Source organism: Lagenorhynchus albirostris, chromosome 11 (assembly GCF_949774975.1).
Source record: "Lagenorhynchus albirostris chromosome 11, mLagAlb1.1, whole genome shotgun sequence".
Taxonomy (NCBI): Eukaryota; Metazoa; Chordata; class Mammalia; order Artiodactyla; family Delphinidae; genus Lagenorhynchus; species Lagenorhynchus albirostris.
In genome coordinates this window covers 9,279,326-9,306,570 of record NC_083105.1, presented here as the reverse complement: position 1 = coordinate 9,306,570, position 27,245 = coordinate 9,279,326, and the positions used below count along the sequence as shown (strand labels likewise).

At 52.6% G+C, this 27,245-nt stretch overlaps 1 protein-coding gene across 1 annotated transcript in view; it reads left to right on the top strand.

The window, feature by feature from the left end:
* CACNA1I (calcium voltage-gated channel subunit alpha1 I) overlaps nucleotides 1-27,245 on the top strand; it is a 103,187-nt gene that overhangs the window by 5,869 nt on the left and 70,073 nt on the right. Inside the window, exons 2-3 of the mRNA XM_060167156.1 lie at nucleotides 12,071-12,182; nucleotides 13,810-13,943. Of these exons, the coding sequence (XP_060023139.1) occupies nucleotides 12,071-12,182; nucleotides 13,810-13,943 (246 nt within the window). The remainder of the gene's footprint in view (nucleotides 1-12,070; nucleotides 12,183-13,809; nucleotides 13,944-27,245) is intronic.

Sequence of the window (27,245 nt, the reverse complement as noted above, 5' to 3'; positions counted from 1 at the left end):
CTTGCTCATCACTTTCCAGTTTACAAAGTACTTTCCCACTCGCCATGACCTCTCAGATACTCTCAGCTCCTCCCATGCAGTGGCAGGGCTGGGAGTGTGCTAACTCCCCATTCTACAGCTGGGGAGACTGAGGCCAAGGAAGGGAGCGTGAACTGCCCGAGGTCACATGTTGAGTAGTCGGCAAAGCCAGGGCAGACCGGAGCCCAGGACTCTCAGGCCAGGGGCTGCTCGCCGCCAGGGAAGGGGTTCTTTTGGAGAAGGTGTCCCCTTCTCCTTTAGCCCTGGCCCAAGCGGAATGCCCAGACAGACAGCAAGTGTTGCTGGAAGAAGCAACACATGTCTGGGAAATTGTCCGTTTCCCTCCATCTGGTGTAGAGAAGGTTGTTTTTCTCAGAACTAAAAGTCAGCATCAAATTATGCCCTGGGGATGTTCACGGTAGTCAGAGTGGATGCTGCACGCTCATTGGTCCGCAGGGTAGACTGGACGGCCAGTTAGAGGAGCCTGGCTGGGTCAGGGAGAGCCTGACTCACAGGGCAATCTCAGGTACTGTCACCTGGAGATTCATATATAAAGAGAGCTACAGGCGGCTTCCCTGGTGGCGCAGTGGTTAAGAATACACCTGCCAGTGCAGGGGAAATGGTCCTGGTCCGGGAAGATCCCACATGCCACGGAGCAACTAAGCCCGTGCGCCACAACTGCTGAGCCTGTGCTCTAGAGCCCGCGAGCCACAACTACTGAGCCTACGTGCCACAACTACTGAAGCCCACGAGCCTAGAGTCTGTGCTCTGCAACAAGAGAAGCCACTGCAATGACAACCTCACGCACCGCAATGAAGAGTAGCCTCCGCTCACCGCAACTAGAGAAAGCCTGTGAGCAGCAACGAAGACCCAATGCAGCCAAAAAAAAAGAAAAGAAAGAGAGCTACAGGTGCAGAACCTGCCCCTGACCCAGCCTGGGAGCATTAGTGAAGCCTACCTGGAGGGGGGACATTTGGCCTGGGTCTTGCTGCATGAGTAGGAGTTTTCCAGGAGAACAGTTGAGGGATGGTATTTTAGGCAGAGGGAATAGTGTAGAAAACAGTGAGGAGTTTAGTGTGGCTGTAACAGTGTGAGGCAGGGGCTGGATAGCCGGGTATGAAGTGTCAGGTTAGAGCTTGCTCTCTGTCTTGTGGGCACTGGGGAGCCATTTAAGGGGGTCCAGCAGGGACAGGACATGAGTAATTTCATTTATTAGAATGGTCCCTCCTGGAGCAGAATGGAGGATGCTTGAGGGAGAGAGACTAAGGTCTGCAGACCAAGCAGGAGGCACCTATAATGAAGATTGATTGATTGATTGATTGATTGATTCAACAAGTGTTTATCGAAGCCCAGCTTCAGTAGTGTTGGACACTGTTCCAGACTTGAGCAGAGGTGCCCCCAGGGCTGTTCAGCCATGTTGGGTGGGACCACGGTGTACCAGGCCTGGAACCCAGCAGTGACCCCTAGGAGTCCCCAGCCTGATGGGGGAGGCAGAGCCACACCCGAATCATATTCCAGTGAAGAAAAATGGGGTAAAGACCTGGCAGAGGGACCCTGAGGGGCTGAGGGCACCAGGAGGCTGCAGTGGTCAGCCCGTCCTGACCGGAGATGCGGCAGGTGCCGTCAGTGGAGAAAAAGCAGGGCAGGAGAGACTTTGATGGGAAGCGGGCAGAGGGGCATGGCAGCCCAGTTGAGGAAACAGCCTGGTCAAAGGCTCCAAGCCAAGCTGGGGTCGCCAGGGCTGCTATTATAGCCTGGGGTGTGGGTAGGGAGCAGACAGGAGTGGAGGCTGAGCGTGCAAGGACGCTTCAGGAAGGCTGTGCTGGAGCGGGCGCTGCGTCCCCTAAGGGCCTCCCCCGTGCTGGGTGCAGCTCAGTGCCCTCCTCGAGATCGCCCGTTTGCTAGTCGAGGCCAGCTCGTGCGGGCCACCCAGGCTGGCGGTGGCGGAGGCGGGTTGGGGGGCAGCCTGTGCGCCGGCCCCGTGAAGCCCGAGAGCCCAGACCAGGGGAAGCCTCCTCGCGACTGATGCACAGCAGGATTGGAAAGAGGGCCAGCTGATGCAGAGTCAGCCCCCTCCTGGGGCATTTAAAACGTGATTGGATTTTTACTCGTCCGTCCTGCCTGGGCTGCAGCTTCGTGTCAGAAGCCAACTTTGACCTGTCGCCTCCCTCAGACTGCGTCATGGTCCCGTGGGGAGACAAATGGCCCTGTTTGTTTCCCTTGGAGAGAAATCGATATGTCTTTTTAATCAGCCAGAATGTCTTCCTGCTCAGCTCCCTCCAGCCCTCCTATAGGGCTGCCTTCCACATGTCCGCCCCCAGCTGCCCTGTGGAGCTGTGCTCTGCTCCCCCCCGTCTCCCTCGTCTCTCCCCAAGTTCAAATCCTGACACTGGTGCTTACTGCTGTGTGATGCTGAGCAAACAACTGGACCTCTCTGGGCGCCGGTTTCCATCTGGCTCATCTAGATGAGAAAGCAGGAGGAGAAGGCTCGGCTGATGGTGAAGTGCTGTGTGAATGTGGAGGCGCTGGGCTCGGGAGAGAGGCCGAGCCCACGTGCAAGCCCCGTGACCTCAGGCCGGCCACTCCTGTCTGCGTCTCAGTTTTCTCATCCCTAAAATTGTTGGTGAGGGAAGGTGGAGCTGTATCAACTGTGATTTTTCAATCGGGAGTGATTTTGCCCTCGGGCCACATTTGGCAATGTCTGGAGATGCCTTTGGCTGTCACGGCTTGGGGAGGGTGTGCTACTGATTTCCAGTGGATAAAGGTCAAACATCCTACAACGCACAGGACCGCCTCCCGCAGCAGAGAGCTATCCAGCCCCAAATGTCAATAATGCTGGGGCTCCGAAGCGCTGGCCTAGGTGGTCCCTGAGATCTCCTGAAGCTCCAGGAAAGAACGGAGCTGAGGGTCTTGTGAGGAGGAGGGCTGAGACTGAGGGTGGGAATCCCTCAAAGAGGAGTGGAGGATGAGTCCCAACCGGAAGGGTTTCCCGTGGTCCCGTAGACGTGGGTTTGAGTCCTGGAGCTGCCATTTACTAAAGAGTCCCATTCCCAGTCACCCTCCCATATGCCCACCCATCCATCTATCCCCCATTCACCCGTGCACCCACCCACCCATCTCCCCTCGCACCTTTCTTTACTTCATCCATCCATCCATCCATCCACCCATCCATCCATCCATCCATCTTTTCATCTCTGCATCCATTTATCTGCCCACCCACCCACCTATCCATCCAACTCTTACATCCGTGCATTCATTCACCCATCTTCCCAACCATCTACTCATTCAATCATCCATTCGTCCAGCTACCCAAAGGCCGCACCCCCACCCTCCCACCTACCCATCTGTCCCCCATTCACCCATCCATCCATTCACTTGTTTGGCAGGTGCTGGATCCCCAGCTCAACCCTGTGTTGAGGGTTGACCCTGACCCTGTCAGGGTCCCTGACCAGGACCAGACAGGACCTGGTCAGCCCAGGGACGGTTGTCAAGGCTCTGGGAGAGGGTGTGGGGTCAGAGGATGGAGAAGGGACATCGGGGACTGGGGAGCCTGAGAAGGGCCAGCTATCAAGGGGTGGAGCCCACGAAGCAGGAAGGGCATCTGTTCAGGGGCTTGTGGTGTCCCCAGCGCCCAGGAGGAGAGAGTTTCTAGAACGAGGGTCTTAAACTAAGGTTTGTGAACTTGGATGGGGACAAGTTGCATGTTTGTGTTCACTGACTTCTGAATGAAATGGAGCATTTCTATCTATTATGAATGGAGACAACCAAGCACGGTGGGGTTACTGGCAGTTCCTGCGACTGTCACCGGTAGCAGTCACCGGTATTTAATGTTCCCGTGCCACATCCTGGTCGTTGTAGAGCTCTCGGAATGTCATTGACATTCATCCCTGCTTCCCAGGCAGACGGCATCAGACCCGCCCCAGCTCTGTTTATCCGTTGTGTTGATAACGAAACACACCCCCATCACAAATTTGTTTTTCTAAAAAATATTTTGACAACTATTTTAACAGAGCTGGCTTCCTTCCTTTCTAATACTAAGCATTCTTTTAAGAACAATTTTGCACTTAAAAACATTATTCTGAGAAAGGGCTCATGAGCTTCTCCAGGGAGAGAGTAGGTCGCCGTGCCCAGGGCTGTGGCCTTGGGGGCGTGGAGGATGGTGTGCATGCGAGGGAGGGGCTCCAGGGCTCCATGGGAGTGCACACGTGAACGTGTGCATGTGGGTGGTCAGGGGCAGGCAGGGGAGATGTGTGGTGGGGACAAGCCCCCAGGAGGCTGAGGGAGATTGTCATCACCCTCTGTCCAGCCCTCACCTTCTCCGTCTGTGTCTCCACGGAGTGTTTGCTCACGGTTTCTGGAGGGCAGGGACCATGTCTTCTTTGGGGTTCCTGGAGCCACTGTGGGCCAGACAGAGGGGACCCTCAGTGAAGAGGGGCTGAATATATGAATAGTGAGTGATGGATGTTAGAAAGGAGAGGAGGGGGAGTTCAGGGTGGGGAGGGAGGCTGCAGATCCCTCTGGTGTAGAAGTCCCTCCTTAGCCTCCTTGATGCCTCCAAGTGACGGGGACCTCACTCCCTCATGATGCTGCAGACACCCCTGAGCTGCTGCTCCAGGTGGGCCTCTGGGCACAGAGAGGGTCGGATATGCTCTGCCCTTGGAGAGCACAGCCTGGTTGGGGGCGGGAGGCTAGGACAGACCACACCGTCATCAGGGGGACATCCAAGCTGCCGGGAGGGCCCAGGGGAGGCATCCACGCCCACTGCCTAGGACTCCAGGAGGCTCCCCGGCAGTACACCTTCTTTGTGGATGGGCTCCTGAGGCTGGGGCAGCTCACAGACAGCGGGACCCTGGACCCCCAGGGGCCTTCCCTGCCCTTCTCTTCAGCGATGGCTGAGGTGTGGCGTCTGGTGAGGGTACTTGGCTGGAGCTTCTTTGCTGTGGACCATCCATCCCAGGTTTCCTTCCAAGCTGACGGTCCCAGTTCCCTCACCATTGCCTCCCCCACTCCAGCTGTCTGCACTGGGCACGGAGGCCTGCTGGGCATCTGGGAATCAGAGACTTTGGCCAAATTCAATGAGTTGTCAAATTACAGGGACTCTAAGAAGTGGGCTTGGGGACAGGGACAAGGAAGGGAGAGCTCATTCCTTCTAAGGGATCTCAGCCCACTGAGACTCCATAGCTTATAACCAGAACCAATCAGCCTGGGCAGGGCTGTGTGTCATGTGGGGAGCTCCCTGTTGCTAGAGGCATGTAAGTGGAGAGAGGCCTAGGACCATCTGCCCAGCGGGTCTCTTCGCTTTGTGGAACGATTTTCTGCCTCAGCTCAACAACTGTGACACCTTGGGCAAGTCCTGCAGTCTCTGGACCTTCATTTTCATATCTGTTAAGTGGGTGTGTTGATGTTTGCCGTGCCTGTCTCCCAAGGCTGCCGTGGATTTGGACAGAACAAATCTTTAAACAAAGATGGAATGGAGTGAGGTTCAAATCTGGTTCTGTCCCTTGTTGTGGCCTTGGGCAAGTCTGTGAAACAAGGATGGTACCCTTCTCTTGCAGGGCTGTGGTGCCCCAGCGGGTGCTTGTGTTTTTTTAATTGTTGCATTTTATTTTTCCTTATAGCTGTGATTCATTATTACTTTTTGTTACACTTTTTATTGAGATAAAGTGTGCTTGCAGTAGAGCTCACAAATCTTAATGTCCAGCTCAAGGCATTTTTCCATATACACACACTCCTGTGACCCCACTCAGGCCAAGAAGAACATCTCCAGCCCCGCAAGCTCCCTCACCCCCACCTGCGACGGACTCTCCCCCAGAGTTACCGCCGTTCTGACCTCCTTCCCTACCGGTTTGCTTTGCCTGGGTTTTCACTTCGTGTAATTGGATTCGGACACGCTCTGCTCTTTGGCATCTGGCTCCCAGTGCCAGCGTTACGCCTGGCAGCTCCATCCGTGCTGCTGCAGCAGTTTGTTCTTTTTCATCACTGGGTAGTATTCCATCACAAGGACGTACCACAGAGTTTCTCAGCCTCGGCACAGTTGACATTTTGGGCTGGATAATTCTTTGCAGTGGGGCTGCCCTGTGCATTGTAGGGTTTTGAGCAGCATTCCTGGAATCCACCCACCGGGTGCCAAGAGCATCCTTTAAACCCCAGTTGTGACAACCACAAATGTCTCCAGACATGGCCACATGTCCACTGGGGGCCAAAATCATCCCCAGTTGAAATCTCCTGCCGACTCATTCTCCTCTTGACGGACACTTGGGTTGTTCCCAGGTTGGGGCTGTTAAGAATCGCACGTGCCTTTTTGTGGACTTATTTGGGCATTTCTCTGGGGTATGGACCGAGGAGTGGCACAGCTGGATACTAGCATAGGCTTATGTTTAGTTTTTTTTTTTGCAGTACGCGGGCCCCTCACTGCTGTGGCCTCTCCCATTGCGGAGCACAGTCTCCGGACGCGCAGACCCAGCGGCCATGGCTCACGGGCCCAGCCGCTCCGCGGCATGTGGGATCCTCCCAGACCGGGGCACGAACCCGTGTCCCCTGCATCGGCAGGCGGACTCTCAACCACTGCGCCACCAGGGAAGCCCCCAATGTTTAGTTTTAATAAATGCTGCCAAGCAGCTTTCCAGAGTGGTTGCTGCTCATAAAGACCAGTCGAATGAATGAACGAATGAGTGAATGGATATCCTCTTTAAAGCCCAGGACCTGGAGCATAGTTGACATTCAAAATGGTACCCACTTTTACGACGTGGCCTCACACCACAGCGGGTCCTGGAACATGGACGCACTCTGGACATCTCCCAGGCAGGAGTGAGCCTGGCTCATCTCAGTACAGTGATGCACAGGCCAGGTATACAGCAGGCGCTCCATGGATGCTCGTGAACCTGGCCTCGGAGGACCAAAGAGCTGGCCCGGGAACAGGGATCTGGAACCTCAGGTCTATGAAGGGCCGAGGGCTGCGTGCCCATCCCTGGACTCCCTGGGGATGTATATGGGAGGGATCCTGTATAAGGGCTGGCCCACGAGGATGCAGCTCCCGGCCCCCTTCCTCCACTTGATTTATTTAGACAACTGAGGTGCACCCTGGGAAATGGATCTGATTTCAGATTTGACAAAAATTAAAACAAACTTGGCTGCCCCAGCCAAACCCAGCACTCCCACCCCCCACCCACCTTCCCAGAGCCCCCCAGATTACGGAAACCATGACTGTCAGCTGGGCCTACAGGATGGAGGGTGGTGGTTGCCATGGTAACTGTGCAGGCCTTGGCTCTGGCTCCTGGAGAGGGAGGCTGCCCTGAGGGGCCTGCTGGGGCTTTGGACACTGCCCAGCTGGTCGTTCTTCTCTTTGGGAAGTGGCAGGTTTGAGGGGGCCCCCGGCATTGTGGCTTCCCTGGTGACCCTGTCCTCCCAGATCACACCCCGGCCTTCTTAAGACAGCAGCCAGGCATGGGGTGGAGATGGTACTGATCTAGCTCGGCTCTTACTGGGGGCCTTGAGGCCAGCACCCTCTCCTCACTGGCTTCCCCTCCTGCCATCTCCTGCACACAGGTCCTTCCTTCCCAGCCATGGCGGGGGTGGACTGTCCCCCTTCCTGACCCCGCACTGCTGACCCAGGCCCAGTCGGGAGGAGCCAGTGTGGGCGAGAAGGGAAAAGCAAATACTCCACAGAGCACATGCCAGTCCAGGCCCTGTGCTTGGGGCCAGAGAGCATGTGGCCGAGAACAGGGGGTTTGGAGTCAACAGAAGCAGGTTCAAATCCTGCCCTTGCCACGTACCAGCCATGTGACCCTGGGTGGCTGTGGCTGGAGCCCTGGAGCCAGCACTGGTGCCTCAGTTTCCTTATCTGTAAAATGGGGGTAACAGTCGTACCTGCCAGCTGGGGGGAGTTGGCTGAAGTTGCAGGGCGACTCTCCGCGTTGCCAGGCCTGAATTGATTGATTGTATTTAAAGGCTGTGAGCGAACGTTCAGCACTTGGAAGACAGCCATTGTCTAAAGGGTTTGTGAAGGAATCTCTTATTCTTACTCAAGGTCATGTTAAGTAAACTGCAGATAACAGCAGCCTGGGATTTTCAGTCCTTTGCTGGTGAGGTGGCTTTTTTATTTTCCCCCCAAAGCCAAAGAATGGGAAACTCTGGACCCTGTTCTGGAAGAGGTTGACAAGGACCGGGCCTTCCCCTGTTGCACACAGATGACAAGCCCCGGGCCTCAGTCCATGGCTACATGGGCTCTGTGTTCTTGGGCCCTGGGAAGAGGGCCTGGACTGGCATGTAAGGTTTAAATGAGATAATACGTGCTGTTTGATGAGAAAGCTCCTTGGCAGACAAACACTCAAGAGCACTTGAGATGTGTTTGCCATCGTTACCATGATCCTGTCGTTAACCTGGTGCTGGGCACACAGCAGGGGCTCAGTAGGTGCGCATTAATTCACTGCTGGGCTCTGAGGCCCCAGTTCTGAGGGCCATAGGAGGCACTGAGAGCAGAGCAGGGGGTGCGGGGAGATGGGCCTGGTCCTAAGGCGGGGCTGGCAGGAGGTGGGGCTGAGATGGGGGCAGGGGTGGAGCTGGGAGGGGAGTGGGGACCTGTGCCTAGTGGCTGCTACACACGCAGATTTTTGGGTAGGGTTTGGAATCCAGCCGTGACTCACGGACCCCTGCGGGCGGGGAGTCTCCTGTCAGAGGGTCACTTCTGATCCAGGCTCGCCGTGTTGCTGGATGCTCTCTGCCCCTCTGTGTCCCCTCTGTGCAGTGGGGGCTGGGGTCAGGGGCTCTCTGAGGACCTGGATGGGGTTGTTCTGTGACAAAGGTCACCCAGAGAGGGATGCAAGTCTGGGTGACGAAGTGGGCAAGGGGGCAGGGTCCTAACTGCAGAGCCTCAGGTGCCAGACAGGGGCCCTGAGCCTCGCTGTGGGAGGTAACGCAGGGCCGTTGACAAGCAAGCCACTGCCCTTGCGGAGCTGGTACTCAGGTCCCCCGCCTGCGCTGTTCCCCGGAATCCCTTACCGCCCTCTCTGGGCCTCTGTCCTCCCTCACATTGTCCCAGAGCCCCGGAGCTTTGCCTGATGGCTTTTGGAGCTCCTCCGTGCTTGTGACTAATGATGGCAACACTGGGCGTTGGGCCAGGCCACCACGTTGCTCAGCCCGCGACCTTTACTCCCTCTGACGTTCTCCGATCCCGCACCATGCGGTCTGGTTTAACTTCAAGGAGGGCTGGTGCCTTTGATCCCCAAGCCAGTGGCGAGCGTGTCAGGAACCACGGGCAGCGATGCCAGCTCTGGCCTGACTTCTGAGCCTCATGGGCTCCTGGAAAGGGCCCAGGCTGTGCCACCTGGGATTTCCCCCAGCGCCTCGGGGCAGGGCTGAGACTGTCCGTCTCTGAGTGTCTGAAGCTGAGCAATCTAGAGGTGAAGCCCCTTCGAGGGATGAGCCACAGAGGCACCCCCGTGGCGGCGGCTCCCGCACCACTAAGTCAGACCTTACTGACTGTGTGACCTTGGACAGGTCACTCCAGCTCTCCAGACCGTTTCTCCACCTGCCCCAGTGGGCTGTGATGAGCGTTGGGGCCATGCCCTTAGGGGCCTGGCATACAGTAGTCGTGATCAGTGCCAAGTTCATTACTGTGATACGAGCTAGACCAGGTGGGTGTGAGCACTTCCGGAGAGGGCGCTGAGCCACCGCTCTGTGCGTGGGGAAAGGTGCTTCAAGGGCAGCTTCAAGAAGAGGTGACAAATGACCTGGGCTGTCACCTGAAGGATGAGTAGGAGTTTGCCTAGTAAAGATGGTAGAAGAAAATACATGCAAAGCGTATGCTTGGGGACAGCAAGAAGTGCAATGCATGCGAAGGCTGGTGGGAGGTAAGGCCAGAAGAGTTCAGTGAGGTCAGAAAGCAGGAGGCCTTGAGTGTCAGACCAGGGAAGGTGATGGAGAGCCATGGAAGCTTTCTGAACAGGGGAGAGGTAGCCTCAGAGCTGTGCTTCAGACACAGGAATCTGGCGGAGATGAAATAGCTTGGGGGCAAGGAAAGCAGGCTCTGGTTTTGTATCCCAGCTCTGCCTTTTCCCAGCTGGGGTCCTTGGGCAAATTGTGTTCCCTTTTGTGACTCAGTTTCCTCGCTTGTAAATGGGGCTTATAACAGTGCTGGAGGATTAAATGAGGTGACACTTGCAAAGAGCTCGGATAGTGTTGGCCACACAGCAAGCGCCTGGGGATTGTGTGCAGGGCAGATTGGAGGGGCAGAGACCAGAGCTGGAAGCTATCGGGGAGACTGTGCAGGGTCCAGGTGAGAGACGCTGAGGATGGGCTGGGGCCTCAGGGAGGGGTGGTGAAGACACAGGCAGAGATGGGCCCTCCGTTACAGGGGAGAGCAGGCCTGGTGTGAACCTCAGCACCAGTGATTTCCAGCTGTGTGACCTAGGAGAGGCCCCTTGTTTCTCTAAGTCTCAGTTTTCCTCATCTGTAAAATGGGCCTGCTGACCTCCACTGCTCAGGGCCTTGGTGAGGAAGAAGTGGGAGTGCCAGGAAGACACCTGCCAAGTGCACTTTGAACATGAAACTGGCGGGAAGGGCAGAGGGAGCAGAAGAGGTGGCTGGAAGGAGAGCGAGCACAACAGGCAGGGGGGAAAGGCAAGGGGGTGGGGGACGTTCGCTGGTAATTAGAACTTTTGAACTTCAAAAAACTTAATTAATGATGAAGCTGCTGCTGGAGCGACGCTCAGGCTAGAAGGGGGCCCTGGCAGCGACTGACGTTAATTACAGGCTGTGGCAGGAGAGTGACAGAGGTTTGGGGGGGGGCAGGAAGGAGCACGGCTGGGGCGAGGAGGGTCTGAGGGGAAGGCGGGAGGGAAGGCAGCATCCCAAGGTGAGCAAGGGCCGGGGATGGGAGGGAGTTCGTTGCCAAGGAAACCAGGTCAGTCTTCCATCAGGCAAGAGGTACGCCCCGCCCCCTGCACTGGATGGGGTCTGGCTAGGGGTCTGGCCTCCATAGCTACATCTGAGCTCAGGGCAAGGGCTTTGAAATTGATGGTCCAGGGCTTTCATTTGAGGACACTCAAGAATCTTGGGCGTCAGAGTGGGCAGCGCCTAGAGAGATTGACTGAATCACAACAGACATTTACTGAACTCCTCCTAGATGCCTGTCCCTGTCAGGGCTGTGAATGTAACCCCCCGTCCCCCTGGAATGTCGGTTCTAGTAGTCGATAAAGACCATGAGCATATCAGCAAGGTAACTTATGAATGACCCAGGCCCTCAGGTCCCTTCGAGCTCTGGCCCCCCTGGTTCTAGGACTCTAGGTGGATTGGGAGGGGTGGGGCTGAACATCAGTGGGCTGTGTTCTAAGACTGGGCAGGAGCCAGTCAGGAAGGAGGAGGGTGTTAGTGAGGAGAGCGGCCTGGCCTGGGGAGCCCACTCGTCTGGGTCCAAGCATGTGCCCCTGAGGCCCTGCCCAAGGCTGGTGGCTGCAGGAGACCTTCTGCCCGGACAGGCCCGAGGCGGCTGAGCCCCACCCCGCCTGGTGCAGGGACTGGGGAGGGCCTAGGCAAGACGTGCCTGAGTCTGGTCATGAGTTGTAACGCAGCCACAGGAGAGGAGAGAAGGACAGGGTGTCCAGCCAATCTCAGCCACACTGGGCGGGCCCTCTGCAGGCTTCAGCTCCAGGGGTCGGGCAGAGATGGCGGGGCCGTGGGTTGTGGAGACGAAGGATGGTCAGAGAAGGGAGGCAAAGACAGTCAGAGGGAGGTGGTCAGAGACAGGGCGGCTGGGGTGGTCCGGAGATGGCTCGCCAGCTGGGCCTCTGGGGACCTCTCCCTTTCTGGGTCTGAGGGGAACTCCCAGGCTGGGGCAAGGCGGTGGCTTGGTGGGGTTTGGGTTCCCTGGCGGATTGGGCACATGTGGCCCTGTCTGTTGTGAGAGGGGTGGGCCGGCTCCAAGGCCTCCAAGGTCTTTGAAAATGTGGGCGTTGACCCATCAGGGGAGGCACCTGTAGGGAAATGGGGTGGCCCTGTGTTTGTGGTGGGTGGTGCACACGGTCCCCCAGCGGTTTTGTCCTTGACTTGTGTGCACGTGGTTTGAATGTATCAGCATGCTGGTGATCCTGCTGAACTGCGTGACACTTGGCATGTACCAGCCGTGCGACGACATGGACTGCCTGTCAGAACGCTGCAAGATCCTACAGGTGAGGCCGGCTGCCATGCCCCGCCCCTCCTGCCATGCCATGCCCCGCCCATTCTCGCCATGCCCCGCCCATTCTCGCCATGCCCCGCCCCACCCTGCCCAGCCACATCTTCACCACGTGGCCTGCCCTCTCTCTTGTCCTCTTCTTCCTCACTCCCAGCTGGTCTTACCCATTTCCCTTCCATCCTCTCTATCTCGAGGTCTCTGCCCTAGTCCACGCGCCCTTTATCTCCCACCGTCAGCTTCCTCCTGTTCTCCCCACCCCTACCCCCCATCCAGTAAAGCACAAGTGACTGGACTCTCCCTGCAGAAAGCCTGCCTTTTGCTCCCAGTGCTCATGGAATAAAGGCCAAGCTCCATAACTCTGTCTATGCCTTTAGGAGTGGCCTCCTGGACCTCTCCTGTTCTCATCTCACCGAGGTTCCAGATGGAGGCCTGACGTTTGGTCCCTGTGGCACACGTACACCCATAGTTCCAGGTGGAAGCCTGACGTTTGGCCCCTGTGGCACATGTATACCCATAGTGCAGGGTGTTAGGTTTATACCCATTTTACAGATGTGTAAACATCCAATTCTGTCTCCCTGAGAAAGTCAGATTCCTCCTGGGAGGAATTGCCCTCTGCTTCCTGTGTTCCCACAGGACTCAGCAGTTTCCAAGCAGCCCAAAGCCTCAGGTTCCCTTGGGGCACTAGTCAAAGATCCAGACCCCTGACCCATCCCAAACCGGTAGAATTAGAATCTCTGGGGTGGGTCTGGGGTCCAAGTGGGTAACATGCTCCTCAGCGAGCCCCAGGGCCCTGGGTAGAGTGAGAACCAGTTAGCCTCGGTGGATACTAGGCTGGCTTCCCTACCAGGTGGTGAGTTTACCGAGCACTCGCCTCTGTGTCCCCAGCACCCAGCCTGTGTGCTGCCCACAGAAGGTGCTCAGCACCCACTTGTTGAATTGACTGTAGCCCTCATTGATCTTGGGAAGAGGAAGTCCACCCAGGCCCCGTCCTCAGGAAATATACACTCACCTGAGCCCATGACTAGGGACATACTGGGAGCCTCCTTCTGAGCGGAAGAAGGCAGCACTGAGACCTGTGCCCACTGGGGTGTCAGGCCTGTCTTGAGAAAGCTCCTTCCATGTAGGTTTTGGAGTCAGATAGACCCGAGTGTCATTTCTGGTCTGCCATTCACTGCTGTGTGACCTGTGGCAAGTCACTTAAACAATCTGGCCTCCAGTTTCCTCATCTGTAAAATGGGAGCATTCATGGGGTCATTGTGAGAATCGAAGAGGTCAAGTGTCTAGCCCAGGGCATGGCGATTATCAGGTAGACCCCCTTTGCCCCACTCCCATCTGGGTCCCTTGTCATTACGCTTGCGTTTAGGGAACAAATAGAGTGGGCTGGATGACCCTGGGCAAGCTCATTCCCCATTCTGGGCCTCAGTCTCCTCGTCTGTGAAATGACTCCATTGGATGAGGATCTCTGAGGTTCTCTCCCTGCCTAGGAGAGGAAGTTTCCAGGTCTTTCCCTGGCCCCTCGTGTCCGTGCCCACGTTCACACCTCGCAGCATGGCTCTGACCCTGGGTCCTGCTCCAGAGCCTCATGCTGTCCCTTGCTTCTTCCCTTCCTCCTGCCCCTGCAGGTCTTTGATGACTTCATCTTTGTCTTCTTTGCCATGGAAATGGTGCTCAAGATGGTGGCCCTGGGCATTTTTGGCAAGAAGTGCTACCTTGGGGACACATGGAACCGACTGGATTTCTTCATTGTCATGGCAGGGTAGGTCCTAGCCTCTGGTACATGCCAGACATAATTTGAATAATCCCTGGGGCTTCTTGGTAATATTGATGAAGCTGTGTGGTATTGTCTGGGTCCTTCCTGGATGCCTGCAAAGAAAGGAATTATGTCCCTTCCTTGAATGGCCTGGACAGACAGACATTCATACCTCCCCATTCGGGTAAATCATGTGTCTTCCTGCACTGTCAGCTGATACTGGGTCTGTTTTATACTAACTACGACCTTGAGAAAGCCACTTAACCTCTCTAAGCCTCAGTTTCCTCATCTGTGAAATGGAGATAATATAATGAATAGTAGCTACATCAAAGTGAACACCCAATAAATGTTAGCTATTATTATTTAAAATATTTATTTGTTTTTTTGGCTGTGCACACGGGAGCTCCGTTGCCGCGTGCAGGATCTTTAGTTGAGGCATGTGGGATCTTTAGTTGCGGCATGCGGGTTCTAGTTCCCTTACCAGGGATCGAACCTGGGCCCCCTGCACTGGGAGCATGGAGTCTTAACCACTGGACCACCAGGGAAATCGCAGCTATTATTATTATTATATCAATCTAGATCACTCGGCAAGTCAGAGATCCAGCACAGACTCAAGTACTGTCTGACTCCAAACTGTGGTTATTTCTGCCAAGACTTAAGCTACAGTCAGAGAGAGGCCAGGTGACAACTCAGCTTGTTTGGAGCATTTTGGACTCTGCTCTGTGCCTTGTCCTTGCTTTCCTGGGTCAAACCAGGCTGGTGGCCCATTCACACATTCATCCAACAGCCAGGGGTTGACTGAGCTCCTACTAAGGGTCAGCACTGTCCTTGATGTGGGGTATGGAGGATGGCAAACCCAGACATAGGCCTTGTCCTTCCCAACTATCGTCTGGAAAGAGGCATCCAGCAGCCACATGGGTGAACGTGCCACACGCTGAGACCAGAGCTCTGGGAAAATGTTATGATTTTCTGAGAGCATTTCTGGGCCGGGCTGCAGGCTCGGGAGCTTGAGGACTTGCCTGAGGAGGTGACACACACATAAGAGCTGAAGGATGAGCAGGTGTTAACCATGCCCAGTAATGGTCAATATGGCAGAGGTGAGAAGGGGGGAGACAAAAAGGCTGGAGGCCCACGAGTGTGTGTGTGAATGTATACACGTGTCAGTATCTGTGAGAGCATGTACATTTGCATATGTGTGCATGCCAGCATACGTGTGTGATGCCCTTGAGAAGGGGCAGGGAGGGTGGCCAGGCACATGGCTGAGATGGGGAATTGCTAGCACCAAGTATATGCTGAATTCCACAGATGAGTCCTGAAGGGCAGTGGTTCACTCACTGGTGTTCTTTAAAATGTGGCAGCTCTTCTGAGTATCCTTTCCTCAGAGCTGTATTCAGTTTCACAACCACATTATCAGCGATGATTTAGACCAAACTAGAGGTTAATGCTGGGATTCCTGTGCTGGGAGATGTGTCACCCGTTTGTCAAATTCTTCATTCTCATTTTGGTTTGGCTGGAGGACATCCTTAAGTAGTTTTTTTTAAAAAGAAAAGGTGTTTGGATAGTGTCATCTTTCAGTCTTGCCTGTCCAAACATATATTCCTTTGATCTTTGTGGGTGAAGGGCAGTTTTTGTCTGTACTGTTCTAGAGTCATAGTTTTTCTCCCTCAGAACCCTGCCCATGATACCAGCCAAATCAACACCATAGTATTGCAGCTGAGGCCACTATAGATCTGGTTCTTTTTTCTTGGGAGACAGCCTGCTTTTTCCTTGCTAGAAGCTTGTAGGTTTTCTCCTCACCTTCAGAATTCAGAGATTTCACAAGGGCAGGTGTAAGTGAAGAACTGCTCCCTGTGGGGCCTTTTGGAACTCAAGACTCATGTATTCCTTCAAGTCAGAAAAAAAAATCTTCTGTATCTTCTTTGGTGATTGCCCATCCTTCTCTGCTCTCTCCTGGAATTCCCAGTAAGCGGTTATTTCCCTCCTCTATTCTCTGCATTTTTCCTCATTTCTCTCACAGATTTCATCTGTACTTGGAGAGAATTCCTTGACTCGGCCTTTTGAATCACTAACGATGTCCTTTTCTCCATTTACTGCCCCTAATGGAAGCGTTCCTCTCCTCTGTGTCTTTTTAATTCCCAGGATTGCTTCTGGCTCTTGAATTTATTTTTCAGAGCAGCTTATTTTAATGGATGCATTATTCGCTCGTATCTCTTTATAGATACAAGTCAGCCTTCTTAAAAGTCCTTTCCTGATCCTAAAGTCAAAGTGTAATTTCCAAAAAGTTAAAAAAAAATTACCCTCACACAAATCTTAGAAGGAACCTGTATCACAGATTTATTCAACTCATTAATGAGGAACAAGCAGGATGGTAATCAGCAGAATTAGGAAGACAGGCACTGGAGAAAAAATGTGGGGATAAGAGGCAGTTAGAATCAAAGCTGGTTAACAGCCTTATAAGGTCATAAAACATAACCTTTGGGGTTATCTTTCATATTGGGCAGAAATCACTTACATGTTTGATAGAATTCACCTGTGAAGCTATCTGGTCCTGGACTTTTGTTTGTTGGAAGATTTTTAATCACAGTTTCAATTTCATTACTTGTGATTGGTCTGTTCATATTTTCTATTTCTTCCTGGTTCAGTCTTGGAAGGTTATACCTTTCTAAGAATTTGTCCAATTCTTCCAGGTTGTCCATTTTATTGGCATAGAGTTGCTTGTAGCAGTCTCTTAGGATGCTTTGTATTTCTGCAGTGTCTGTTGTAACTTCTCCTTTTTCATTTCTAAGTTTATTGATTTGAGTCCTCTCCATCTTTTTCTTGATGAGTCTGGCAAATGGTTTATCAATTTTGTTTATCTTCTCAAAGAACCAGCTTTTAGTTTTATTGATCTTTGCTATTGTTTTCTTTGTTTCTATTTCATTTATTTCTGCTCTGATCTTTATGATTTCTTTCCTTCTGCTAACTTTGGGTTTTGTTTGTTCTTCTTTCTCTAGTTCCTTTAGGTGTAAGGTTAGATTGTTTATTTGAGATTTTTCTTGTTTCTTGAGGTAGGCTTGTATAGCTATAAACTTCCCTCTTAGAACTGCTTTTGCTGCATCCCATAGGTTTTGGATCATCATGTTTTCATTGTCATTTGTCTCTAGGTAGTTTTTGACTTCCTCTTTGATTTCTTCAGTGATCTCTTGGTTATTTAGTAATGTATTGTTTAGCCTCCATGTGTTTGTGTTTTTTACATTTTTTTCTCTGTAATTCATTTCTGATCTCATAGCGTTGTGGCCAGAAAAGATGCTTGATATGATTTCAATTTTCTTAAATTTACTGAGGCTTGATTTGTGACCCAAGATGTGATCTATCCTGGAGAATGTTCTGTGCACGTTTGAGAAGAAAGTGTAATCTGCTGTTTTTGGATGGAATGTCCCATAAATATCAATTAAATCTATCTGGTCTATTGTGTCATTTAAAGCTTCTGTTTCCTTATTTATTTTCATTTTGGATGATCTGTCCATTGGGGTAAGTGAGGTGTTAAAGTCCCCCACTATTATTGTGTTACTGTCAATTTCCTCTTTTATAGCTGCTAGCAGTTGCCTTATGTATTGAGGTGCTACTATGTTGGGTGCATATATATTTATAATTGTTTTATCTTCTTCTTGGATCGATCCCTTGATCATTATGTAGTGTCCTTCCTTGTCTCTTGTAACATTCTTTATTTTAAAGTCTATTTTATCTGATATGAGTATTGCTACTCCAGCTTTCTTTTGATTTCCATTTGCATGGAATATCTTTTTCCATCCCCTCGCTTTCAGTCTGTATGTGTCCCTAGGTCTGAAGTGGGTCTCTTGTAGACAGCATATATACGAATCTTATTTTTGTATCCATTCAGCAAGCCTGTGTCTTTTGGTTGGAGCATTTAATCCATTCACGTTTAAGGTAATTATCAATATGTATGTTCCTATGACCATTTTCTTAATTGTTTTGGACTTGTTTTTGTAGGTCCTTTGCTTCTCTTGTGTTTCCCACTTAGAGAAGTTCCTTTAGCATTTGTTGTAGAGCTGGTTCAGTGGTACTGAATCCTCTTAGCTTCTGCTTGTCTGTAAAGCTTTTGATTTCTCCATTGAATCTGAATGAGATCCTTGCCAGGTAGAGTAATCTTGGTTGTAGGTTCTTCCCTTTCATCACTTTAAGTATATCATGTCACTCCCTTCTGGCTTGTAGAGTTTCTGCTGAGAAATCAGCTGTTAACCTTATGGGAGTTCCCTTGTATGTTATTTGTCGTTTTTCCCTTGCTGCTTTCAATACTTTGTCTTTAATTTTCGCCAGTTTGATTACTATGTGTCTCGGCGTGTTTCTCCTTGGGTTTATCCTGTATGGGACTCGCTGCGTTTCCTGGACTTGGGTGGCTATTTCCTTTTCCACGTTAGGGAAGTTTTTGAATATAATCTCTTCAAATATTTTCTCTCGTCCTTTCTATCTCTCTCTCCTTCTGGGACCCCTATAATGCAAACGTTGTTGCGTTTAATGTTGTCCCAGAGGTCTCTTAGGCTGTCTTCATTTCTTTTCATTCTTTTTTCTTTATTCTCTTCCGCAGCAGTGAATTCCACCATTCTGTCTTCCAGGTCACTTACCCGTTCTTCTGCCTCAGTTATTCTGCTATTGATTCCTTCTAGTGTAGTTTTCATTTCAGTTATTGTATTGTTCATCTCTGTTTGTTTGTTCTTTAATTCTTCTAGGTGTTTGTTAAACATTTCTTGCATCTTCTCGATCTTTGCCTCTATTCTTTTTCTGAGGTCCTGGATCATCTTCACTATCATTATTCTGAATTCTTTTTCTGGAAGGTTGCCTATCTCCACTTCATTTAGTTGTTTTTTGGGGTTTTATCTTGTTCCTTCATCTGGTACATAGCCCTCTGCCTTTTCATCTTGTCTGTCTTTCTGTGAATGTGGTTTTTGTTCCACAGTCTGCAGGATTGTAGTTCTTTTTGCTTCTGCTGTCTTCCCTCTCAGAAATCACTTACAAATATTTCTGAGTTTACATGTAATTGCACAGCAGCCAAATTGTTAATTAATGGTAAAGAGTGAATTAAACAAAGGTATATTCCCCTAGATGATGAAATAATCCTTAGATAGGTCTGTTAAATAATGCTCTAAATGACATTGTGAGAAATACTGCCCTCCCTTTGCTGTATTTCCATGTTTTAGGATAATTTTTCTTAACTCCTGTTTCAGGGAAGTCTTTTTTTTTAAGTCAGTACTGCATGATTTATTTATTTATTTATTTTGGCTGTGCTGGGTCTTCGTTGCTGTGCACGGGCTTTCTCTAGTTGCAGTGAGCAGGGGCTACTCTCCTTCGCGGTGCGCAGGCTTCTCATTGCGGTGGCTTCTCTTGTTGCGGAGCACGGGCTCTAGGCACACGGGCTTCAGTATTGCAGCCTGTGGGCTCAGTAGTTGTGGCACACGGACCCCAGAGCACATTGGCTTCAGTAGTTGCGGCGCATGGGCTCAGTAATTGTGGCTTGTGGGCTCTAGAGCTTGGGCTCAGTTGCCCCGCAGCATGTGGGATCTTCCCGGACCAGGAGTTGAACCGGCGTCCCCTGCGTTGGAAGGCAGATTCTTAACCATTGGACCGCCAAGGAGGTGCCCCCACTCCGCCCTTTTGACTTGAAGAGTCTCCTCTATTGCTTAGTGACTCCCCCTCGCCGTCTGCTCATATTTATAAATAAAGACAAGGAAGATCTAAGCTGGGCAGAGTGAGGAGCTGGCCTGGCTTCAGCACTGTGGCGAGGTCTCCGTTTGATGTCTTCTCTTGGTCCTTGGGGTGGGGTCCACTGGCCAGCATCCTCCTGGGAGTCAGGGAGGGCTGGGTGCATATGGAGTCCCCTAGGGCCCCATGCTTGCTTTAATGCTCTGCTTTCACCATTTTGAAACTCTTAATACGTTTTGAACAAGCGGCCCTACGTTTTCGCTTAGCACTGGGCCCTGCAAATTACGTAGCCAGTCCTGGCTTAGGGGGCGGGTTCAATGAAGACATTTTGTGAGTCACGAACAGCCCCGTGTGGGATGCTGGGAGCTCTGGTGACCCAGACCTACCCCTGTCCTGGGTCCTTCCTGTCCTTTGTGCCTAGGGATGGTGTGGGTGCAGAGGGCAGGATGGGAAGCCACAAGCCTGGACTCCAGAGCCCAACCCCGCCCCCCCCAGTCCCACCCAAGCTCGCAGCTATAAATGTCCTGTTTCCCGAGTAACCGGCCTGTCATCCCGAGGCTGATTTCTTCCTTCCTGCTCCTCCTCTTCCCCAAATTACTGGCTCCCTCTTCAAGCGATGGAGGTTCTGTACCCCTGTACTGGAAGGTTCCTTAGAGGTCAGAGCCTTCACCTCCACATCCATTCGGCCCCTGCTTGTGTGCTGCCACTGGGGGCAACTCACAAGGCAGCCGATTGCAAACTGGGACAGCCTAATGTGCTAGGAAGTTCTTTCACGAAGCTGAAATTTGTCTTCCGGTAGCTCCCACCTGATGGGACCATTCATTCACTTACTCATTCACAAAATCAGCATTTATGGAGCACCTACTACACGCCAGGTGCTGTGCAGTGGGGACACGAGAGGAACAAGACAGATGCTGCTGTGATTTCATGGAGCTCCCGATTTAGAAAATGGATACAAAACAGATAATAAAGTTCTAAATAACTTCGAAATTGGGACCAATGTTGTTGCAAAGAAGTATAGAAGGGCCATGAGGGTGTGGAATGGGGGCCTGATTTAGATGGCGGGGGAGGGTTAGTATACGGCTTCCTGAGGAAGAGAGGCCGGGCCGGGGGCGGGGTGGGGAGGGGTGTGTGCAAGAGCTGACCAGGCAGGGGGTGGGGGAGGGTGTCTGTCAGAGCCCAGGAATCTGGGGCATGGGTGGGTGCTGAGAGATGAAGCCAGAGACGGGGGCAGTGGCCTGATCACACAGAGGGGCCTGGAGCGCGTGGGCAGGTGCCTCCCCGCAGACTCATGGCAGCCTTCACTAATTGGAAAGCGGCTCATATCCTCCCTGAGTCTCCCCAGCATCTCCCATCATGTGTCAAAGGACAGGTGGGTGGCCTCACCTGCTGGACATACTTCAGGCTGTCTTGGTCCCTGGCTGGGGAGCAGGACCCCAACTTTCCAATGATGACTTATGGGGGGAGAGAAGGGACTGCCCTTGCCCCAGGGTCATGTGGGATCATGGTGACCTGTGAGGGGCTGTGCTACCTACCACCCCTGGGTCGTGCTCACTTTCCAAGCCAGGTCTCTCCCACCCTGGAACTAAACACAGTTGATCTTTTTTTTAAACCACAAATACCAAACTTTGCATTTATTGTTATTAATTTCACCTTATAGTGATATCTTGGAGTCTTGATTCAGTCACTCACTACATTTATTTCCTGTGTTTGATCAGCCCAGGACAGTGAGCCCTGTGGCACCTCACTAGAGACTCTCTTCCAGTGTGTGACAAAGTCCCACTAATCCATGGGTAATAGGGGAACCTACCTCACTGTCTTGTTTAAGCTACGCTTTTCTGCATTATAGTCCATGAGGAGGCAGGGAAATATTCAATGACGTTCTTGTTGAACTTGAGGTTTTCTTTATCTGTATATCTCCCTTGCTGCGTCAAGCTGGTAATACTACCACCTCCCCTAACCAACAACATGAAGTGGCCGTTGACGTCTGTGGGGAGGGGCCTGGGTGCGTCTGTTAAAACCTTCCCCAAGAATTCTGATGACTGGTGTCTGTGGTGGGGTTGAGCCAGGGCTCTAGGGCTGGGCTGTAGGGACCTTTCCAGAATGAGGCTGAGCCAGAGCCCTTGCCAAGGGCATGGCTGGTGTGGGCCCCGCCTTGGAAGAGTGCAGGGCACAGTAATGGCCTTGAGTCTGATGTCCCTTGAAAGCTTCTGACTATGATGGTATCCTGGAAAGGACCTCGGTGTAGAAAATGGAGCAGCCGAGGGATGTGCAACCTCCCCAGTCCTCAAACATACGTTCAGCCTTGGACCCCTTCTTAGTGCTCCTCAAAATTCAGAGAGTGACAGGATTACTGGGGCACATGTTAAAATATAGATTCTTGGGCCTCACCCAAGGGATCTAGACCCAGCAGGTACGGAGGGCCTAGGAATCTGCATTATACGCAAATGCCCAGGTGGCCCTGATGCAAGTGGGTCTAGTTCATTTGACCCTCACAGAGCCCCTCATTGGGAGTGCTTCAAGTGGAGAGCATGACTCCCACTTCTGGAAGCCGCAGGAACGGGGAGAGGCATGGGGAGGGCTCCATCTCTGATCTGTGTCCAGGATCTGAATTAATGCTCATGACAAGCAGATGTGCTGTGTCCACGGAACAGTGGGGACTCCTTGTAAGACTTTCTATCATCGTGAATAATATTAACACAAATAGCAGTAATGTCTGGAACTCTGCACCTTGGCCAGGGAGGGAGAAGGAGAGGCTGGACCAGGATCTATCCCACCCTGGAAACAGCTTCTCCCGAGAGTGCGTGGGGAACAGTTTCTCCAGCCTGACTCTTCCAGGCTCTCGGGAAACAAAATGTCAGTAAGGATTGTTCCTTATCCCTGGACTAGAGCTTTCTAGGAAGATCAGGCAGACGTGTCCCCTCTGTGACTGCTTGCTGAGAGTTCCTATTGTCCAAAGTGCCCCATCAGTGGGACTTTAAAAAGCAAAGGGAATTGAATCCTCTTAGGCATTATCCAGGTGATAAAAATAAGGGCATCTACTGTTTGCTGAGCACTCAGCTTGGGCCCGATGCTCTGCATTATCTGGCTTCATCTTCAGACCAGCTCTGCGAGGGAGGGACTGTGGTCAGTTCCATTTCACAGATGAGGCACAGGGACAGGGAGTGACCTGCCCGAGGTCATGGACTGGTAAGGAGCAGAGTCAGGAGTTGAATCCAGGCAGCTTGGCTCCATGGGCTGGGACCAAATCCTGGTTCTGTGTAACTTGCTGGCTGTATTTGTCAGGGATGCATTTGGCTGCAAGTAACAGAACATATGACCAACAGTGACTTGTGCAAATCCTGGGGTGTTTTGTCTGACATAACATGATGTTCTGAGGTCAGTGGTTACCAGTGATGGCTCTGTGATGTGGGGGCTGATGTCCTTGTGATTTTCCAGGTCTTCCTCTCATGGTCACAAGGTGGCTGTTGAAGCTGTGGGCATCGTGTCTACACTGAAGGCAGAAAGGATGAAGGGAGACAGGGCTATGCCAGCCGCACCTGTCTACTTGGATCTGGAAAACAGCATTTTCTTTTCTAGATCCTTCCCCTGTCCCAGCATGCTTGGCCAGAACTGGATCTCATGGCCATCCTTAGCTGCAAGGGAAGCTAGGAAAATAGAAAACATCATTGAATTTGGGTAAATCAACCAAGAATCGTTCCCTGGGGCCAGGCAAGATTGGAAGACGAGAGAAAGCGTATTGGGTGGGCAGCTCTCCGGGTCTGCCACACGCCTCTCCTAGGGCCTGAGTTTCTTTGTCTGCTCTTGGCCAAAGCTGTGGCCCCACCATGTCTCCAAGTCCTGGTTGGAGCCTTGGGAGCACTACCTGGGTGCACATGATCTGTTGAGAAATCTAAAGTCAATTACCAACCTGTGTAAGCTCCACAGAGGCCCACGCCCGCCAGCAGACCCGCTGTGGTTACCAGCATCAGAGAGTCACCACTGGGCTGTTTCCAGAAGCCTTTGCTGCCGGCCTCCCTCCTGCATGGCTCTGTGTGCGTGATCTCTGGGTCAGGGAAGCACTCCACGTGCCAGCAGGCCTAGGGCATCCTCCTGGCTCTGCCGCTGACTTTACACCCTGCTTTATCCTGGGCTCTACAGGTCTGTCGGCTCCAAGGCCTGCATGCTGTGGGGCAGGGCTGAGGCTGAGCCATTGAGGAGTCCCTGGAGCCTGGCCCTGAGCCAGCGTGGCGGAGAGGCTCCATGACATGTTTGTTTTGTATCTTTGTGTCCAGTCGCTGCAGAGCTGGGGGATCTGGGGTCATTTTCTTGTAGCCGAAATGGCCCTTGGGTGGGTGTGGACCTGGGAAGGTTCCAGGGAGAATCCTGGTGTGGATGCTTTTTCATCTGCATATGGAGAAAAGTGGGAGGGAGGGAGAGAGTGATGATCACTGCTCTGGTCCGTTTCCATGGAAACAGGATGCTAGATGTCATGGGGGGCGGGGTAGGGGGTAAATCACCAGAGATTCTCAGGCTACAGGTTGACAAGCCAGACACCAGTCGATCATATATCATTCAGAATTCTCTCAGTTATATGGACAGGAGCCTGCCGAACCATGTTTAAGGGAGTTTATCATCTCCTTTACTGAAAGTCGAGGGGTCTCTGACTTCAGGGCACGCTTAATCCAGAATCCTGAAAGATGTCACCAGGCAGCGTGTCCTCCCGTCTCACAGCTCTTCTCATTCCTCTGTGTTGACCTCCATCCCTGGCAGCTTTCCTCTCAGTGGGGGGATGGCGGCGGACAGCCCTGAGTGCCCAGCCTCCTCCCTCTGGTTCAACAGAAAGACACCTTTGCTTTCTCAGCCACTCCAACGAGGGCGGAACAGAGCCTCCTTGGCTTGGATCCCTGAACCAATCACTGTAGCCTAAATGCGGCCGCACTCTGATTGGCCAGACCTAGGTCAAGACCCATCCTCTGGCGCTGGGTGTGGGGTCGACGTCTCTCATACCACGTGGCCTAAGAGTGGGGAGGATGGACTTGGAAAATCCCAGGACTGTTACCCTACAAGCAGAGAAGGGTGCTCTAGGTAGGCACAAGCCACTGCTGCTTAGGTAGGTTACCAGAACTAAAGTTTCCTGACTAGGCTGGGCTCTCTTACATCCCCACAGTCCAGAGAACTTGGGGTTGTTAACCTCATTTCCCAGATGGGGAAATGGAAGCTCAGAGAGATTAACAGCCTGCCTCAGGTCACACAGCCCGTATGGACCAGATCTGGGATGTGCTCAGGTACAATCGTCCCCAGAGCCCACGCTCACTCACAATACGAAGGGTTTTACCTTTTCAGAGGCCAAAATATTCTAGTTGATCTCCCCTGGAGGACTCTCAGAAGGATGTGGGGTGAGTCTCGGAAGAGGGACCTTTCCCTCAAGCTGTGGTAGAGCCGAAAGAATCTCTGTCTGGTTTCCAGCAGCTGCGCCCAACTACCGTGGTGCCAAGACTACCCTGGAGTAAGGGAGCTGAATTTTGCGGGAGGCATATTTGGGATGTGTGCTAAAAAATTATATATCGTTGTTTGCCTGAAGTTCAGACTTAACTGGGCATCCTGTATGTATCTGGCAATTCTACCCAGAGATAAAGTCACTGGAGTGTTGCCACCTGAGTGGAGCCTTGTCGAGAGATGGTCCAGGGTCTCCTACTGCTGAGGTCCCCAGATTCCTTTGTGGCCCCCAGTTCCCCCTTTACTCTGAACTTGGCCTGAGTTGGTTTCAGTGCATCAGTTTCTTTGTCCAGGGGCTAAAGCAACCCTGTTCTTCTGGTCTCATAGGATTCGTGTGAGGATATATGGTAAAAATGACCCATAAATCATCACACGCTGGCCAAAGTCAAGGGTTAATGTTATCACTCCCTAATTCTCTCTTTCCATTATTTCCTTCCTCTCTCCCTCCACTGAACACCTACTATGTGCTGGGTACCAGCACAGTAGCATAGGCTGGTGGTCTAGTTATCAAGCAACACAGGCCTGAGTCATCACAGAACTGCCTCCTGACAGATGATCTGCCATTTCCAGCATCTCAGCTTCCTTTCCATTAGCTACATCTTACGTTACATTTTAAGAAAGCCCCTGTGGGTCCCTTGTAAAGATTGAGGAAACACCCTATTTTTATCAGCAACACATAAGAATCATCTCCTGGGAGGGGTATTTCCTGGAAATATGTTAAGTCTCAGTCATTTTATGGTGCTTCTTGTCAGCTCCAAGCTTCTTTTTTTTTCTTTTCTGATCTTGTCCCTCAAGTTATTTGTTTGACAAGCTGGCAAGGGAGCCGCCTCCAAGCCAGGCCCTGGGCGGGGGGCTGGGGACTCGGCTAGGACTCTGAGCTGCCCCTGAGGAACAGGGGCAACGACAGCACCCCTCAGGGCCAGAGCTGCCCTAGTAGAGGCACAGTGGGCCACAGAGCAGGACAGTTCAGTTCTGCCTGGGGGTGGGATCTGGACAGCCGGGAAGGGCACTCCAGGTAGAGGGACTGGCGAGTGAAAAGGCGTGTCAGCTGGAAACAGCATGGTGCACTCTGGGAAACTGAGATGGTGGGTGTCTCTGGACTGCAGGGCAAACGGTGGGCAGTGCTGGGGTCACGGTCAGAGAACTTCCGGAGGCCCTTACTGCCTGGGCTTTCCCCGGCAGGAGGTGGGATCTAGGGAGGGGTTTAAGCAGGCATCATGTGACTCGTGGGCCAGTGTGAACCGAAGCAGCAAATGAGGCTGTGATATAATAATAGCTGGCTCTTTCTTGTGCCAGGCCCTGTCCCAGGCACTGAACCCGTATGTGAACGCATTTCACCCTCCCCACACCCCCATGAGGTCAATTCAGTGACTTGCCCAAGGTCACATGGTGCGCTAGCAGCAGAGCTGGGATCGAAAGCCAGGCTCGATGCTCTAACCATGGGGCAGCACTGCCCCATGGCTGTTGGCTCCACTCCACGTGCTGCTGATCCAGTTTACTGGTACTTACTGGCCACCTGGCCAGCTGTGGGAGGTGCTCACGCCTGGCCTGATGACTGATGAGGTGGGGAGGGGTCATGCAGAGCTCTTGGGTCCTCCACTACTCAGCTGGGTGACCTGGGTTCTGTCTGAGCCTCAGCTTCCTCATCTGCATTGGGCGCCGTCATCCCACCGTGGGAAGGGGTGTGAAGTGCTTGGCACATGGCGAGTGCTCTAGAAACCCCTCTGAATCAGCAGGACTCTGAGTTGCCAGTGACAGAAACCCAACTCAAATGACCCCCAAGGCCCAAAGGGCAGGTCCTGGCTCACGTGCCTGGGAAGAATAGAGGGCAGCTCTTGGATCCGGGTGCAGCTGCAGGGAGTGCTCGAACCGTATGGTCAGGATCCTGCTTCTCTCCAGTTCTGGCCTCGGCCTTCCTTTGTGTTGGCAAAACTCTCGGGCCACCACGGAGGCAAGATGGTCATTAGTGCCTCCGGGTTTCCTGGCGGTGGCTTAGCCAGGAAGAGCACCTCTTCCCTGCAGTCCCAGCTCAAGGACTGGCTGCCCCTCATGGCCCATCCTGAGCCAGTCGTGGTGGCCGGGGAATGGTTGTCCACTGGTTGACCAGGCCTGGGTCTCCGGGCCTGTCCCGGG